Below are 16,862 nucleotides of genomic sequence, written 5' to 3'. Positions count from 1 at the left end.
GAGAATGAGAGCAAGGGAGAGAAAGACAGAGAGGGAGGGGGCATTCTCGCGTCTAACCTTAACCTACCGCAAAGCTGTCTCTCACCCTGACACCAGTTCCAATGGGGCGATATACGCGCGTGGTTATCGGTGGCACCTTTGGGCCGCGCCAGGACGTACAATCGACACGTACGTACTTGTACACGTACAGCGAGGGCTGTGGTACGTGTGTGGCTACTTGTTAACGGTTATTTTCGGCGGACAACGGTGGTAGATACTTGCAACTAGCCGGTACCGTTAACGGCACGTGGCCGGAATCCTCGAAAGTTAGACACCCGCTGGCAACTTTGATTTTCTTTTCTTCTCTTTCTTGCTTGCTTTTTACGCCGATGCCAGCAGGTTGTTATACAGCCGCAGGCAAGCGGCATTTATTTCGAATACTTCGCAACGGGCAATCGAATTAGACGCGTGAATTATGGCCCCGTTTCTTCGCTAAATCTCGCTACTGTTCCGCCTGGTTTTCGTTTCTACCAGCGAGAGAGAGAGAGAGAGAGAGGATGCTTAACCGGGAAACGCGGCTAATAAAGTGGAAAATTGACGCGGCATGGTTGTTGGAAACGGAGCCGGGAAGCTTGTTTTCGAACGACGTGGAAATTCTTCCCGTGGTCGATGTTGGTCCGCTGCTACCGTCACTTCGCTTCTATCAGTTAATCACTGGCATCTTTTTTAACAGCCGACACGACGATCGACGGTCGGTTTCGGAGCGACGAATTAAACGTTCGCTTCTGATTTCACTTTGGCTACTTTGAGACGGTAACAGCTTCCGCCGCGTTAGGGAAATGCCGCTAATCAAGTGGAAAATCGACGACCGATAGCGGCAAGTTGTTTTCGTACAACCGTTCTGCAAATGTTCGTCTTCAGGTTTGCAATTGCTGGCTTCTTTTCCAACGCCCCGAACCAAGCGTTGCCGATTCAGTTCAATTAGTCGTTCCACGCTAACAACAGCTTTCGTTACATCGGAAATTAACGAGGACCGGTTGCAAGTCAGGCTGAAAGTTGGGACTATTCGATCGACTAAACGTTTTCGAGTGTTTCAGTCTCAGCTGTTCTTCACGCTTCTGGCTTGGCATTTGTCCTCGTAGCTTTGTAATTTCTACGTTGCCGTTTGACCACGCGATGCAGCCCGTCAGCACACGTGCACAGCTCGTCTGGCAACTATGAAACCAGCGTAAAATGTACCACGACAAAACAGAAGAATAACCCAACTTTCCACTGGCATTTCGAACGTACGAAAGTACGCGGCGAAGCATACGAACGCCGAATGTTTAACGACGACTGTTCGCGAGGAGGTTGGCGACGAGGAAGCCGCTTCGAACAATGAAATTGCACGTACGCGGCGAACGTTTCATTCAGAAGTAGAAAATATCACGGCCAATAATTACATTACCGCCGAATGTCATCGTTGGCGAACTAAAAAGCGAGCGAGAGATAAAAAAAAAAAGCTTGGTAATTAGCTTAACTAAACGAGAATACGCGTTTAACGGGCGTGGAAAAAATCTCGTATGAAACTGTTATTTCAGCGATACGGCGTCAATCGCAGTTGGTTTTAATTTTCGTGCGTAGGAAAAAAGACAAAAAAAGGAAGCCGACTCTCGTTTTCATTTGTAACGGCGCGTGACACGCCAACGGTTCCGAGTTCGTCACGTCGATGCGTGAATTACGGCACACACACGCGCGCGCGCGCGCGCGCCACCGGTTGCGAATTTTTCAATCGGCCGCAGGCACGCCGGTAAAACGTAAACAAAACGGGACACAGAGTGCAACGCGGGCTTGTCTCTCTGCGCGTGTACACACGATCGACGACAAACGCGCCACGTGCTACGGTTGTCTTTGCATGGAAAGGGGGACAGTGGGAGACGCCAGACGCAACGTAACATTCGTAATTCGTGATTCAGCGATGTTATCAGCGGCCGCCAAACAGTGGCGTAGGTCATACTTGTATCTCGTCTCGTGAGCTTTTTTCCATAACGCGTGTATCACGCGCAAGTCGTAGTGGAACGCAACGGGTCGCGTTTGTTCGTCGGCTGGGAAACACGTGAACCAACAACTCGTTGCTCGGTGTCCGCGCCACAGGTTCGTCGTTCTACCTACCTAAATACGATCTCTTGCGGACGCTGTCTATTTCGCCATTTTCAATTGACATTTTCACGCCAGCCAGCGGCCAGGCAAGCTGCAACTCGAGATTTCGAGAAAGACTCGCAGCTCTGAACGTCTGTTGCTCGAGCGTAGAATTCGATTGGAATCTGCGAATTTGCTTCGCGGATCGAGATAATCGCGATAAGCGATTAGGTAGGTAAATTTGAAATTGCATAACTAGCGACGATTTTCTATAGAATTTGATTCCCGTATCAAATCTAGATCGATATAAACGCAAGCCCTTATCGTATCTCTAATATCGATCGTTCGAGTTATCCATCAACTGCGATCATCATACTCTTACAACGACCAATTCGAAATATTAAATTGATCCTATTCCACTCGTTACGTAACGAGTATCCCATCGTATCGGTAGATAAAGATCAGTTGACGCTAAAATAAGGCCTAAAGTATAGGAACGAAGAGGCTTCGCTTCGACGTATCGCGTAATTCCCAATCTTCTTTCTGTATTTAACTTCCCGTGGCGCTTCCGATCCACTCGTTAAATTCAGATATCGCGTTTTTCCAAAAACCGACGCTATCGCGAAAGACGGAGAACCAAGCGGATAGCCGGACTTCCGATTCCTATTATCTCGTTTCTGCTTGCGCGTTTTCTTCAACGACGCTTTGACGAGGATATCGTACAGAACCGCCGGAGGATTTCCATTTTCCTCGCGCTTCTACGTCGCAGCTCTGAACTTGCGACCAACGTTTCGGTTGGTTAAAGAAATAGAGCGTACTAAAACTCTCCATTTGCTTGGAATCTGGAACTCGCGGCGACTAGACCGGCTCGTACAACACAAGTGCAACTCGTAACAACAGCTGCTACAATAAAAATACACCGACTCTGGCGACGTACGATTTTTCATTCGCGCGATAGGAGTTTAGGAACGACGAGTGGATTCGCTGGACGAGAACCGACGAACGAATCTACCAACGAGTCTCGAGACTCGACTTTTGCCAAAGTCTCTCGGGATACGACAGTTGTACGTGGAAACGTAGGCGCGCGCGTACCGAGTTTCCACGCAGCATCTTATCGCGAGAGCGCTGTTCAGGCTGCATTTCCAGCAATCCGCGACTGTTTTCTTTCGCCAGACTGCTTGGCACTGAATGACATGGTAACGTAACGCCAGGAATATCGAGTATGAATGAGACGATCGACGACCGATTAAACGACTAATCGCTGGTAGTCGAGTGTCACCGATCGCGGTTATAAACTCATTTTATTTATCTCGCTGTGTAACGTAAACCGATATAAGTGTTTGGAGTCGGTCGCAGGAACTGGCGGCGATAAGACGATGGCAGGATGGATATCTCGAGGAAACGGCAATTATTTTCTTTCTGCCTGGTAAACGATCGAATTACGCAATGCGAGACGCAGAATAACGAAATATAGTTAATAACAACGATAATAATATTTCAATAACTAACGTGGTCGCGTCGGTCTCCTTGAATTTAGAAGCGAAAAACAACGTCCATTATTATCCTTATCTTCGTCATAATCCGTTACGAGGAAATTTCTGTCTGCCCTTGTTTGCGTCCAACTTGCGAAAACAATTTTCCACGAGAAACGCAGACGTCCCGTGCCTCGTCCCTCGAGAATATTCCACGCAACGTCAAACCCTCGCGGCGACCAGTTTTTTCGCCATCAATCCTCGTTGCACGTAAGTCGACTGATATTTCGGTCTTCGCATCGATTAAGAAGCGAATTCCATTGTAACGATCTCGTCGACTCTCGAAGCCGAGAGACGCGTTATCCTTATCCTTCGTCGTCCCTTGCGTTTGCGCGCGTTCCACACCAATTTGTGAAACAAGGAATTTCGGTGAGAACATTGCAATGAGAAGAGGAAATGAAACCTCGTGTTAACTAGTTTCGCGATTGACGTGTGATACTCAATCGCCTTTTATTCCACGCACGTTATCCTACACTTGGTGCAATCCGATGAAAATATTCGTATTTTCCTTGTATCTTCAACACCGTGTCGGAGGAACGTTTCTCCGCTGTGATTTCTCTGCTTCTCGCTCAGACGAGGAATATACCTGCGTCGACGATTAAATTGCATATTTGCCTGTAACAATTTTGTTACGATGCTACTTAGCTGGCACCGCGTAAACCTACATCGGACAGACACACTTGGAGTCGCTTAACCGGCCAGTTTTCCTACAACTAACTTTCATTTACCTTCGATTGTTTCTGTCTCGTGCTAATTAACGTCAACTGTCGTTTTCGTCGGACAAGCTGCTTCGAGTTGCTCGACTTTTGTCTGCAACGCAGCTTGCATTATTTTTCTCTTACTAGCGCTTCGTCGACGTTAACTATGGTTTCTATCGTCTAATCGGCCGAGACAAGATCGGACGCGAGAATCGGATGGAAGAGAATTTTCCTTCGAAGGCGATTTTCCACGTTCGCGCGGAAATATTTCCAACGGAACCGACGTTCAAGTTCCTGCTACGTGGACCGACGAGTGTCCGAAATTCTGGCGAAGCGACCACGTCGATCCTACGAGAGAATCGGACGAATGGTCAACGATCCGCATTTTCACTCGCGGCGTGCTCCAAATTCTTCCGCAAGCCGAACAAGTGCGAACTACTCGACTGGAGACGCGGAAGAAAAATGCGCGTGTGACCAGCCGGTCTCGGTAGATCTGGTTCCACTGCCACGTTGTGCATACGTAAACAGATCCGCGCACAAAGGAACCAACGGATCGCGCGAAGCAACGACAGAGAAGACAGGAGACAGAGAAAGAGGGGAGAAGATTGGGAAGGTGGAAGAGCCGGCGATACAGAGAGATAGAGAAGGACGTGCATACGCACGGTTACTCTGCATGCATTTAAAACGGGGACGCGGCCCGTAAATCACGTAGTAGAGCCTCGGCTCGTTGCGGTGCAGCTCGACGGAGAGGACGTTGCGCGCCACCGCCGCCACGTGGTTTTCGCGGCAAAACTATGCGGCCGCCACACGCCGGGCGAATTTATGAATGGGAGAAGCCTATTGACAGATCGCGCGTCGATAACTCTCTCGTTAATGGCCCGTGATGGTGGGTGAGCGGCTCGATGCGCCGCAGGAGGACGAGGAGGCGGAGGAGGAGTAGCTGCTGGAGGCCAGGCCGACCAAGGAGGGTAACGGGGGAAACTTGGACTCCGCTTTATGCCGCCGGTGCTCGCGGCACACGCCGTGTTCCCCGCTTGCTACCAGTCTTTGTCCTTTGCCCGCTGAAAACCTTCCACCGAGTGGTTAGCCACCGATCCTCCGGCTGGTTCAGCTTTCGCAATTTCTAGGTGACGCGGCGAGTTACAACGAAGATGCGTTACTCGAGTATGCCAGCTTCGGACAACGCAGCGAGGTGCCTCTTGCGTCGCTCAACTAGTCCTATCGCGGTGATTTTACAAGTTTAGGGATAGGAATCGTTCGTAGCAATGGGGAACCGATCCGAGACCCAGCGTCGATGCTTAGACCGCGTTTAAGCTCGAGTGAGACTGTACGGCCGGTCAGATTACGCGAAATCGAGCACTGGCTGAAGTAAAGCAGGAAGAACGTTCACCGTAGGCGGTTTGATCGGGCGATAATACGCTGGAAGAAGCGCGTGTTCGACGCTCGATCGGCGTTTGTCGGTCGAAGCAAATCACCGATACGACCTGTCTCCATCCGGTGCTTTCGATCGTCGTTTTATCTCACAGAACCGGAAAAAGTGCGATAACTAACCGAGCGCTGCAAATTAGGAATCGTTCGTTTATTCTGTACAATTACGACGGACAAGCGCGTAATCTCTTCGCTTATCGAATAATCCGAATAGATCGCTATTTTGAAAACCTGTTGGCCGCGGTAGTACCGAACAGCGAAAAACACTGCAGACTATATTTTTCGACGGAGTTGCTGCGTGCAGGTCTGTTTTCGTCTTGCTATTATCGAACATTCGTTTGATGTGGTTAGAAATCCGTGAAAAACGCCTGCTGCTCCACCGTGGCCATTTAGCGAACGATCGATATTAATCTACTATCGTAGAAAAAGGTTATTGCAGTCTCTCAAAGATAACTTTTCGCGGTAATGGTAAAGCGATGTAGTATAGAACACCGTCGTGTCGCTTTGTGTAGTTGCTAGAAGAAGAAGATTTCCGTCCCGTGTGATCGCACTAAGTTCGAGCTAACCAACAACAAGATCACCTTACAAGTCTGTTCTATTCGAATCCCGACGAATCTTGGCCAGGTTGAAGAGTTTTTGGCACGTCCGATTTTATTAAACACGTGCCAGAAATGTTACTTTAGCCGATCGTTCCGGTCGTTGATCTTTGTACATTCGATCTACGATATCGCATAACCTAGAAATATTTGCGTACTTTATGAAAAATGTATCTTGTACGATCGAGGTATCGCGTTGGTTGTGTTTTGTTACAAAAAAATTGCATCACTTGCGTTAATAAATGGGAGGAAATTAATTAATTAATTAATTATGGACGTAGAGTAGTTGCAGAGATATTTTGGTTAGAAAGCAAATGTCAGAAATTTGTCTGCGTGTCGTGTGAGAAATAAGGAACTCTCGTACGAACATTCTGACGTCTAGGAACGTTATAACGATCAACGAGTATATGAAATATAATGATTAAGAGTAACATTCTACTTCGCAATTTTAAATATGTATGTAGCTGTACGACTATCATGAGAACGAAAGGGCTAGTCGAGAGACACAGGTGTGTGATTCCGAAATGTATAATTCCCTAGGATGAGCATGTATAATTGCGAATAAGTATTACACGAGTTTATGGAAAATCCTTCCACGAATAATCAACCTTATAACGCATTTGCCTCGGAAAAATAAAAAAATAGTCATCTGAATTTGCATCCAAAGCGATAACGATACACTTTGAGTAAAAAAAAAGAATCACAGAATTATCGCAACTGAATTGAGATACTAATGATTGTAACGTCTGAAAATCGAATGTAGGTGTAAGATTTTTTTTTTATTTATTTATTAAAACTACAATCAATTCTCGCGTTGAGAATTTTCAGTAATTTTTCTGGCGTGGCTCAGTGACATGGCTGATTAATTATAATAAGTTAATACTTATTATACATAAGTATAATTTATAAGTAAGTAGTAGGTGTAAGATGGCCGTAAACCTTCGAAAATAACAAGAAAATGCTACTCTGATGCATAAAATTCTTCCATTAATTTGGATTTTTCCACGGAGAATAAGAAAACCGAGTCGTTCGCGGAAACGACAAGAAAACGTTATCCTTTCGCACAAATAATCGATCGATTTCTTGACCATGTCCGTCGTCGAGATTACGCGTCAGTTTTAGTCGATCGATCGGTCGAGCGTATCGAAAGAAAATATCTCACTTACATAACTGTACCAAGCACTATCTGTCACTAGCAAAGACGTTACTGTTTTCTGCCAATATCTTTGGAATCTCTGCTAGAGCTTCCTTTCAGTTGTAAAAAAAAAAAAAATTATCACAATAGAAACATTCGCGAAAACGTGAGAATTTTTTCGTTACGATTAAACAGTTGGTAGAACTGCCGTGTGACACTGTCCGACGGACGCGTTCGATCGGTACACTCAATCGCACTGGACGTGGTATAACCTCAAAAATACATAAAATCGTAGTACATTGTGTATAAGTTCTCATATATTCTATGAATTATTGAAATTCGACGTGAAAATATTCCAAGGATTGCATGGTGAAAAGGATACCCTTTCGTATACGAACAGAGATCAGTAGAAATAACTAGAAATTTGCGGAAAGATCACGTCGCCAAGATGTCTCTGAATACAGTATGATCCAAAGACGAAGAAATTCTTACGACGCACTTCCTGCTGAATAATAAAACGATAAAGGTATCAAGAACGCTGAAGTCACAGATTCGACCGGTTTTGTCACCGTCGGACAGAGTGCGGTCGTCACGCGAACGCGGCTGTTTCTCGAGATACGCCTATCACGCATTGGCATTTCACTAACACCGAGCATTTTAGAGCATGTTCATAGCTTGTAGGAAAAACCAATCCACCACAGAGATATACCGTATAGCCACCTAACCGATCCACACTGAATGTTCTGTGCTCTAGCTATGACCAATAAGGCGGCCAGAAGACAAAGGTTAAAGTGCAAGTTTTACAAATTCTCTATGCCATGACGAAATATGTTTTTTAAATTTCGATGACGATCCAGCGGTTGGAAATGTAGACGAATACAGTTCGGAAGAGGTTACGGTCGTTCGGTTGATCTAACGAAACCGGGCCATCAAATGCATTACATACATTCGGCGAGTGAGAAGGGAAAAAACTAGTCGTTCCTATCGCCTCCACGCGATCGGTGAGAGAGAAAAAGAGCAAAGGTAAATATATGCTTTTAAAAACATCCCTTAGAACAGAGTCGGGTTGTTGTCGTCGCGGTAACCATGACGACGTTGCCCCCTTGATGGTTGGTCATAATCGTGCCCCTTCCCCCCTCGCCCGCTGCTTAGTGAACGTCGTACCCTTCTCCTTACTCCTCGCGACGCACAGGCGACGCTAGGTTTCCTCCACAGCGCTGGCCAAGTAAAGAAGAGGCAGCCAGCCTCGGAGCCTCCGGTCACCTTTCTCTATCTCGCTCTCTCTCTTTATCGAGACTCTTTCTTTGTCTCTCATATCGCGTGTGTATATATATACACACATATATATGTATATATACACGTTTCTCCTTCGTGCTCTTATTCCTTCCCTATCGCTGCTTCTTTCTCTCTCGCTCGTTACGCTGCCCCCCTCTCCGCACGTAGCGACCCACGACCCACCGTCGTTACCACAGCCACCTCGACCGTTCCCCACCTCTCGCCATCCTAACTACGCCACCCAGCATCGCGGCCGCCGTCCTACCTCCTCCACCTCTCCAACCCCAACCTCCTCTTACTCTGCTCCGCTGCTGCTGCTGCTGCCGCCTCTATACCCTCCTGCTCCCTCCGCCGCTCGTCCCCAAGCCCAAGGAAACGCGGGATCGCTTCGAATTCAAACTACTGAACACGAGGTTACCACGCGTCAAATCTGACACTTCGGCACGACGTTGATCCGCCGCTGTATCAATTTCTACACCATAGTGGAAATAGCGTCGACGACGTGAGACCTCGCCGATTCTCACGTACACAGAGTTTCCTAATGTTATGCTCCGAAAGAGAGAGGGAGAGAGAGAGAGAGAGAGAGAAAGAGAGTGAGAGAGAGAGAGATGACGAAACACGACGAAAAAATTTGCGGCGATTATTTGTATCGATTCTGACGTCGACGCATGAAAAAAGAATCAACGAACGAGTGTTTATGGTTTTTCTTAGCACTTGAGAATGCCCGGTACGATTCAATGACTCGCAGCCGACGGGCGATTAACACGGTTTCGCAGTACGATTATACGGTTGATGCAATATTTTCGATCGATTTGTACGATCACACACAGGATGAGAAGAAATCGCAGAGGCTAGGTGATAAAATAGTTTCCACGGAGATTCATCGCTGTGTCTGCCGTTCGTGTGCGCCAGCCTTTCAAGGCGTTACGAGAAGTTAACTTTCAATTGCAAGTTGCGCTCGTCGCTGCGGGACGAGACGTTCTCTTCGGCGGTCAGAGTTGCGTGTAACGAATCGTATATCCGAGGTATCCGTCAACGAGACAGAAAAATCACACACTGAACCACTTGTACTAAGGCACGGTTGGAATACACGGCTCTCGTTCGATGGCTGAGAAACGTCGCGGCGAAATGAGGATAAAGTCCCTTCGCGTAACGAACACCGAACTCGAGGAACGGAGCAACGTATAAATTTTTCACAGCAAGCGACACACAACCACCTCGTAGCCGCTGTGATGTCGTGTTCACGTAACGCTCTCTTGGCTGGCCGCACAAGAACGTTAGAGGCAGGCGAACACAGGCCGGCACAGTTTTCGAAAGGGGGAAAAAAAATTGGTGGAGAAAAAAGAAAAAGAAACTGACGTAGCACTTTTCACTCACCTGACTAACGTCGCACCACATTATTATTTCGCTAGCACTGACGACAGCATCTTGGATCGCTCGTGTACCATACACAGTGTAGCGCAATGGTTTTTTGTTTTCAGTGAAGAAATAGTACGTGAAATCGAAGCTCCACCGTCGGTGTACGCTCCGTGAATACGCTCTGTTCGTTTTCTCTCTCACAGTCTCACGAAATGCACTCTCACGATCGCGGATACATTCGTCGCCGTCCGCTTGTGCTTCACGTTTTAGAATACCGCCTGTCTAGCTCGTCGAGTAACACCACACGATCACTTCGAGTGAACGACACGACTCTCACCGACGAGCCCACTAGTGACTGGTTGGCCATGCAAAGCATTACTGAATACTCTGACAACAGTTCTCGTCATGTACCGCCGCTCGGTTTTCCCCCGAATGAGTGTTCGACTGTTTCCGTTGAACTTCGGCCCACCTGCACTCTAGCACGACGGCACGGCACACAGTGCCGTAGCCTCGTCGCGTCGAGCCCTTTACTTCTCCTCGTGTCTATCTTCGAATCGCTTGCTACTATCTTCTTACATAAAACTTACGTCTTTTCTGTATTAAAAAACCAGTGTATCCACGCTACGAATTACACCGAAGTAGGAAAATAGCGTAAAAATAAAACTGCCCCTACCGATTTTTGCTATCGTAACTTTTATTAAAACAAACTGAATTATTTTTGATTCGTATCGATCGTTACATAACGTATATACTACGCGTAGGGATTTACGTTACATTATTATTGTATCGTAGGAAATTGATATTTCCTAATGTCGGCGAAAAAAAAAAAAAAAAAAATTAAGGAAAAGATCACCTCTTGAATGAACGTAAATTAAAGGGTCCTGGCTATTCTCCAGCTTGTAAAGTTGTAATAACGGGAGCGTGGCGGGTACTTTAATGTTCGCGAAGAAAGTTTCAGAATTTATTTTTACACGCTACCGGTTGTCCGCGTGTTGTCGAAGTAACACGCGCCATTGTGTATATTTTGTTCATACAAAATCATGCGGAATGAATTTTATGAATATCGACGCGCGATCATACCGATGATTTAGATGTTCCATCGAATAATTTTTTTTTTTTTTTTTTTCGTGCGCAACGGCGCCGCCTCCGACAATACGAATCCATTAGAGCGTTAGCTAAATTGTTTCGATATATCTATCAAAATACGCGTGAGAAAATTAAAATAGTTCTGCGCGTTTCAATGATTTACTACGCCGACCGATTGGATTTCGAATTCAATAAATTATTTTTAAAAGCCATTGTACATCGAAAAGCGAACAGCATATTGTCGACATTCGACCGGTGGTAGATTTCGTACGGGCGGAAGGGTGCGTTCTATTCACGCCACGTAAATTAATTGTATAATTGATATTGAATATCCTCGGATTGTTTATGCCATTCAGGTTGCTCATACAAAGGAAATTCATTGTTTAAATGTATGATTTTGAAATGTGATCAATGCTTTTATATAACCTGATTTATATTCTGATTTATGATGCGTGTGTGACATTAAAAAACCGCAAAAACTAACTAGCATCGGTGGAACGCACTTGTTCAAGGCGGAAAACACGAGGGAAGGGGAAAGAGGCCACGTGCCCTTAAAGCCTTGCCAAAGAAAGTGAGGGTATGGTATTAAGATATTTAAAGTCTCTGTGTCTATAGATTTGAAGACCCTGTATGTTTGCATTTACTAAATATTCCTTTTTCGTCTCTTTCATAGAATCAGCTTTATTTTCTCTAATTACGTACAAGATTCGTCGGAAAGCAGGGTGTTTTCATAGAAATTTTTTCGTATAAAACTGTTTGCACTAACACCAAGTTGAAAAATTGTTCTGCGCGAGAAAGTGCACGATAGCCTGGTCTCGCTCGATGAAAGTTACGGGAGAATGGATTGAGCTACGATGAAAAATTTGATCCAGCGCAAAAACTCAAAACGACTTAGGCCATTCGATAGGTACTACCGAGAACTATTTCGCGAAGCTCGCACTTCTGGCGTCGTTTATCAGCAAGTTTCTTACGTCGTTGCGGTCGAATCATATACTACTATCGAATGATATAAAATCCTAACTAAAAACCATCCAACTGTATCGTACAATTCCATGCCCCTGTAATACGATAATCTGAAAATTTGCTCGATTTCCTAATAGTCAGCGATTTATCAAAACGACCACATCGTACGATTCAATATTTAAAACGTAATCACGTACACGCATAAGCAGAAATATAAAAATTATACGTGTAAAAAATATTTCCCAATAGTCGCATAACGAACGTGTAAAATTATTTACGAGCGAGAAACTGTAATATTTTTAGCGCGATTGTAAATACAGAAATAATTCAAGCGTTCGATACGCAGTGGAAACCGTGGCTCGATTTCGATTTCGAGGCTACGAAACGGGGAACTCGTAGACACCGGGGCCCCCGAGTACGAGGGAGTCTGCCCAACGCCGTTAGCTTCGAAACCCGCCACTGACTGTCAGCCTGTATACGGCGAGCAGCGTAAGAGCGCTCGAAGGCCTCGGCTCTTGCGAGCCAGCAACGAGCGGCAGACAACGCCGCACGGATACCGCGCGCCACCTTCCATACGGCAAGCAGCCTAAGAAAATTCACCGCGAACATTTTTATTCGGTATCGGGTAAACGGGCCGCATCATCGGGACGCTTCGATCGCGAAACAACGGCGCGCAAACCGGCGCATCGATCGTCGATCGCTGTTGCCCGGTAGGCCGGTTAATTTCGGGAATTTTGCGCGACATTCCGTAAACAGCCCGAGGGGAGAGCGTGCTCGAGGCTCTGTGAGGAGCGTACGGCGGCGTATCGCGCGACGGCCACAGCCGTCGGCGAGGCAGTTCTAAGCGAAGTCGTTTTCTCCGTGAAGGCGCGGTGAAAATGTCTTCCTCCTCCTCGCCAGGAGGAACAAACTTCTTTCTCCCTTCATTGTTGCTCGCTGTCTACTTACATATATATCCGTATCTAAGAGTTAGCAGCGCTTTTCACAGACAGAGAGGGAACTTGGACTTGTCGTTACGCGCGTGAAAGTCCCTATGCGTCTATAACTTGAATTTCGATCGATTCCTTGGCTTCGCGAACGAGGATCAAGGCAGTGGAATTTCTCCAAGCGAGAATTCGTAAGAAAGACCTCGAAGTTTCTTCTCGTCTCGTTCGTGATTGACAACGACGAGTCTGACGACAAGTCAGTCGGTCAGGCAGAGATCGTTGTTTTCGGAGAGATCGAACCGCCGACCGTGACGACTCGTTTCATCTGGTGCTGCCGAGATTCGATACTCTTTACGTCGATCGAAGAAGGGAGAGTCCAGCGAACGTTTCGTCGAATTGTCGCGTGTCTCGTTGTGCTTGATGTCGTTTGTTATTGTTGATGTGGTCGTCGGGCGATTTTAACGCCGCGGAACGAACAGCTATCGAAGGAAAGAGAGGGATGGGAATATCGTAGGAGAGTGGGAAGGAGGAGTTTTAACTGGCGGCTTATTGCCGGCGCGAGAATGCGCCAATGATTCTGACCGCGGAAACGAGCGCGTACCAACCGTTTAAACCCGCTCACTCGCGTGCACCGCCGTATGTAAACGAATATACGTATGTGTAAGCGTAATACCTGTGCCGCGACAACGACGGCCAACGTGCACGAGGACTGAGGACAGTCGAACGCGTGGCTTCACGACGGAAGTAAAGCGCTAGTCGGGTTTACGATTGGTTGAACATTGCGCGACAGATGAATTGTGGCCAATGAATGTCCTTGCTCTCTGGACGAGGCCACGACGACGTAAGCAAGCCGTATTTGAACATTATGAACCGCTTGCGTATCTACGAGACCACGTCGCCTGCTTCAAAGTTGATTCTAGTTGATTTGAGAAGCATCTGCGATCTTGCTCGTACTTTATGATGTTTCGATAGTAGCGGAGAGATTTTTTTACGAAAACTATATATCATATTAGCGTCAGAACAGCTACTACTTGTTACATTTATCGGAATATTCAAGCAAATTGTATTTTATTCAATATTTTATCTTGCACGTATATCGCGAATTTTTATATACTTCTATTAACGAGGTATTTAAAGTTACAAAAATGCACGCAACATGCAAAAATACTCAAAGTAAAGTAGCTGTTATTAATACTGAACGGGTGAAATGAAACTGTATTTATCTATCGAGAGAGACAGAGTGAGGTCTTCTATTTCCTTAGTTACGTTAATACAAATCCTCGGTTTACTTATAGATCGTATACGATGTGGATAAAATAACAGATTTCCCATAAAATAATTAGAAAATAAAAGCAGGAAGGAGCATCCAATTTGTACAAAATAAATTTTATCACGCCCATGACTCATCCAATGGACATTGATATTTACGTATCGGTTTTCCCACTTTTCATTACGATCCTTTGCATTTCGTGGTTTCTCTTTTAGACTCTTTTTAGTACCGATGATAAAATGATGTCAAAATTGGTCTGAACTTTCTTTTGATATGATTACTAAACTTTCTCATCTAAGAACAGAATGGCAACTAGACGTTGATGGTACTCGCGGTGGGGATAAGGAAACATCGAGGAACTCGTGGGGCGTTTTACGATCGTCTTCGAAAGCTGCGACTTCTGTGCACTTCCGGCCTCGATTCTAGAAGCACCTTCAGGCGGTTTTCTTTTCGCAGACGGGCAAAGATAATTCAGCAACCGCAGAAAATATCTCGATAGTGTACCATTTGATGCGACGACCTTTCTGCCATTATTTTGTCGAGAATTGGGGATCGTGTTATCGTCGTTTTGCAACTGTACTGTAAAAACCGTTCCTGCGATCTTCGTACGCCTTTCGTACGGTTTAACGTTAATCGTTTAACAGTATACGCCGTAAATTTCTTTCTTTAAGCTGTTACGGATGATATTAGAAAATTAGAAATTATTTTATAAATTTTAGAGCTGTATTTTAAGAACGTACGATCCCATCCATATATGCACCTCTTTTGTAACATCCTTCAGGAGAATGAACTTCTTTAGTGATACGGCGTAGATTCATTTGTACTGTTATACATCACATTAGAAATTATCGTATTGTACATGTAATATTTCAGATCTGCTGCGTACTGCGAGAACGAATAATGCAATTTTTATACCTATTCCGTATAATTTGATACTTTTAATGCAGAATTAAATCAAGCAACGTATTAGGTATGTTCATTTCTTTAGGCAATTATAATTACGATGGTATTGAATTCAGAGTACTACAAGTAACAGGCAGCCGATTACTTTCTAAGGTAAAAGCAATGGAATGTTGATAAATTGCAAGTTTAAAGGTGTTTATGTTACAAGTCTTGCGGAAGTATGTAAGTGTGCCGAAAAAGCATCCAGGAAAATCGTGTTACGTTAGCAGTGCACCGACCGAGGATGCTTGGAAAGTCGGGACAGTTTTCCCGCTGTTTCCATGCAACCGGAAGTTGCTCCTCGGCCGCATTTCTCTCATCCTTAAATCTCTTTTTCAACCTTCTTCGATTTCTCTCCGGTTGATGCTTTTTATCTTTTACTTTTAAAATATGACTCGTACGCGCTGGCAGTTCATTTATCTATATTATACAACAACGCTATTTATCCTTCTCCGCTAATACACCTTTCTTCTTGAAAATTCAGATAATACTCGAACTTGGATTTCTTACACATACGCTATCGACTATGTTTCACATGTTATTTGTTATTAAATTTATTAATCAACCTAATCAACAACACCATGTTCAACGATCGAAATATATCGCGACCAGATGACGAACGAAAAAGCTGGAAAAACTCGGGAAGCGAGGCTTCCGACAAACGAAATCTAAAATCCGGTCGTTTAATCGCATCCACGCGAGCTAACGAATGCCAAAGGTATAAAATTATAATTAAATAATATCATTATCGATATTACGTAACCAATTATCATAATTAATTGTTAAAACCTCGATGTATTTGATTTTCGTTCTCATGGGCAACAGAAAGACTAAATTTTTCCCAATTATCATCCCTTTATGTTATGTACATATCAAAACCTACATCACAAACTTTCTCTCTCTCTCTCTCTCTCTGTATATACATACAGGGTGGTTGGTAACTGGTGGTGCAAACGGAAAGGGGCGATTCTACGCGAAAAAAGAAGTGGAAAATATAGAATACAAATTCTTCGTTCGAGGCTTTGTTTTCGAGAAAATCGACTTTGAATCGTCGCTCGGTACGCGCGCGGTACCTCACGCGTACGGATCTCATTGTAGATCGTTGTTTCGATGGAAAAATTTAAAAAAAAATAAAAATTTTTATTCTATATTTTCGACTTCTTTTTTCGCGTAGAATCACCCCTTTTCCGCTTGCACCACCAGTTACCAACCACCCTGTATAATTAACCGATAATTAGCGTTGATACGTTCTCTTACGTGTTAATTAAAACGACACAGTCCGTTTGTGTAACGATTAAGGTATATGTCGTTTTTTTACTTGTTTAAGCCGAATTTACGGTTAACGAAAATTTCCGTGGTTGCATACCGCGCCATTGTATCGGTTTACACGGTGCTCCTGTAAGTTCTGTTGCTCCTTGTTTGATCAACTGAGACAGCCAGTCGCGATCTATCGAAAATCCTTCGAATTCGCGTTGTTATCCAATAGCGGGTAGCCAGCAGCTGGAAGCGCTTGGCACGGCCGAGTTAAAAACACCTGTTAACACACGTTCGGTTC

General features: G+C 45.1%; 1 protein-coding gene across 18 annotated transcripts in view; it reads right to left on the bottom strand.

The window, feature by feature from the left end:
- Window positions 1–16,862, bottom strand: part of LOC126874937 (zinc finger protein rotund) — a 406,667-nt gene that overhangs the window by 48,131 nt on the left and 341,674 nt on the right. Inside the window, exon 1 of one of the 18 annotated variants that reach the window (XM_050637459.1) lies at window positions 10,139–10,600. The exons of the other annotated variants lie outside the window; for them this stretch is intronic. Coding sequence (XP_050493416.1) covers window positions 10,139–10,159 — 21 coding nt within the window. The 5' untranslated portion in view covers window positions 10,160–10,600. Of the gene's footprint in view, window positions 1–10,138; window positions 10,601–16,862 lie in introns of those variants that run through there. 18 annotated transcript variants of the gene reach the window in all.

Source organism: Bombus huntii, chromosome 17 (genome assembly GCF_024542735.1).
Source record: "Bombus huntii isolate Logan2020A chromosome 17, iyBomHunt1.1, whole genome shotgun sequence".
NCBI lineage: Eukaryota > Metazoa > Arthropoda > Insecta > Hymenoptera > Apidae > Bombus > Bombus huntii.
The sequence above is the reverse complement of the archived record's forward strand: the minus strand, read 5'-3'. Positions and strand labels throughout refer to the sequence as shown.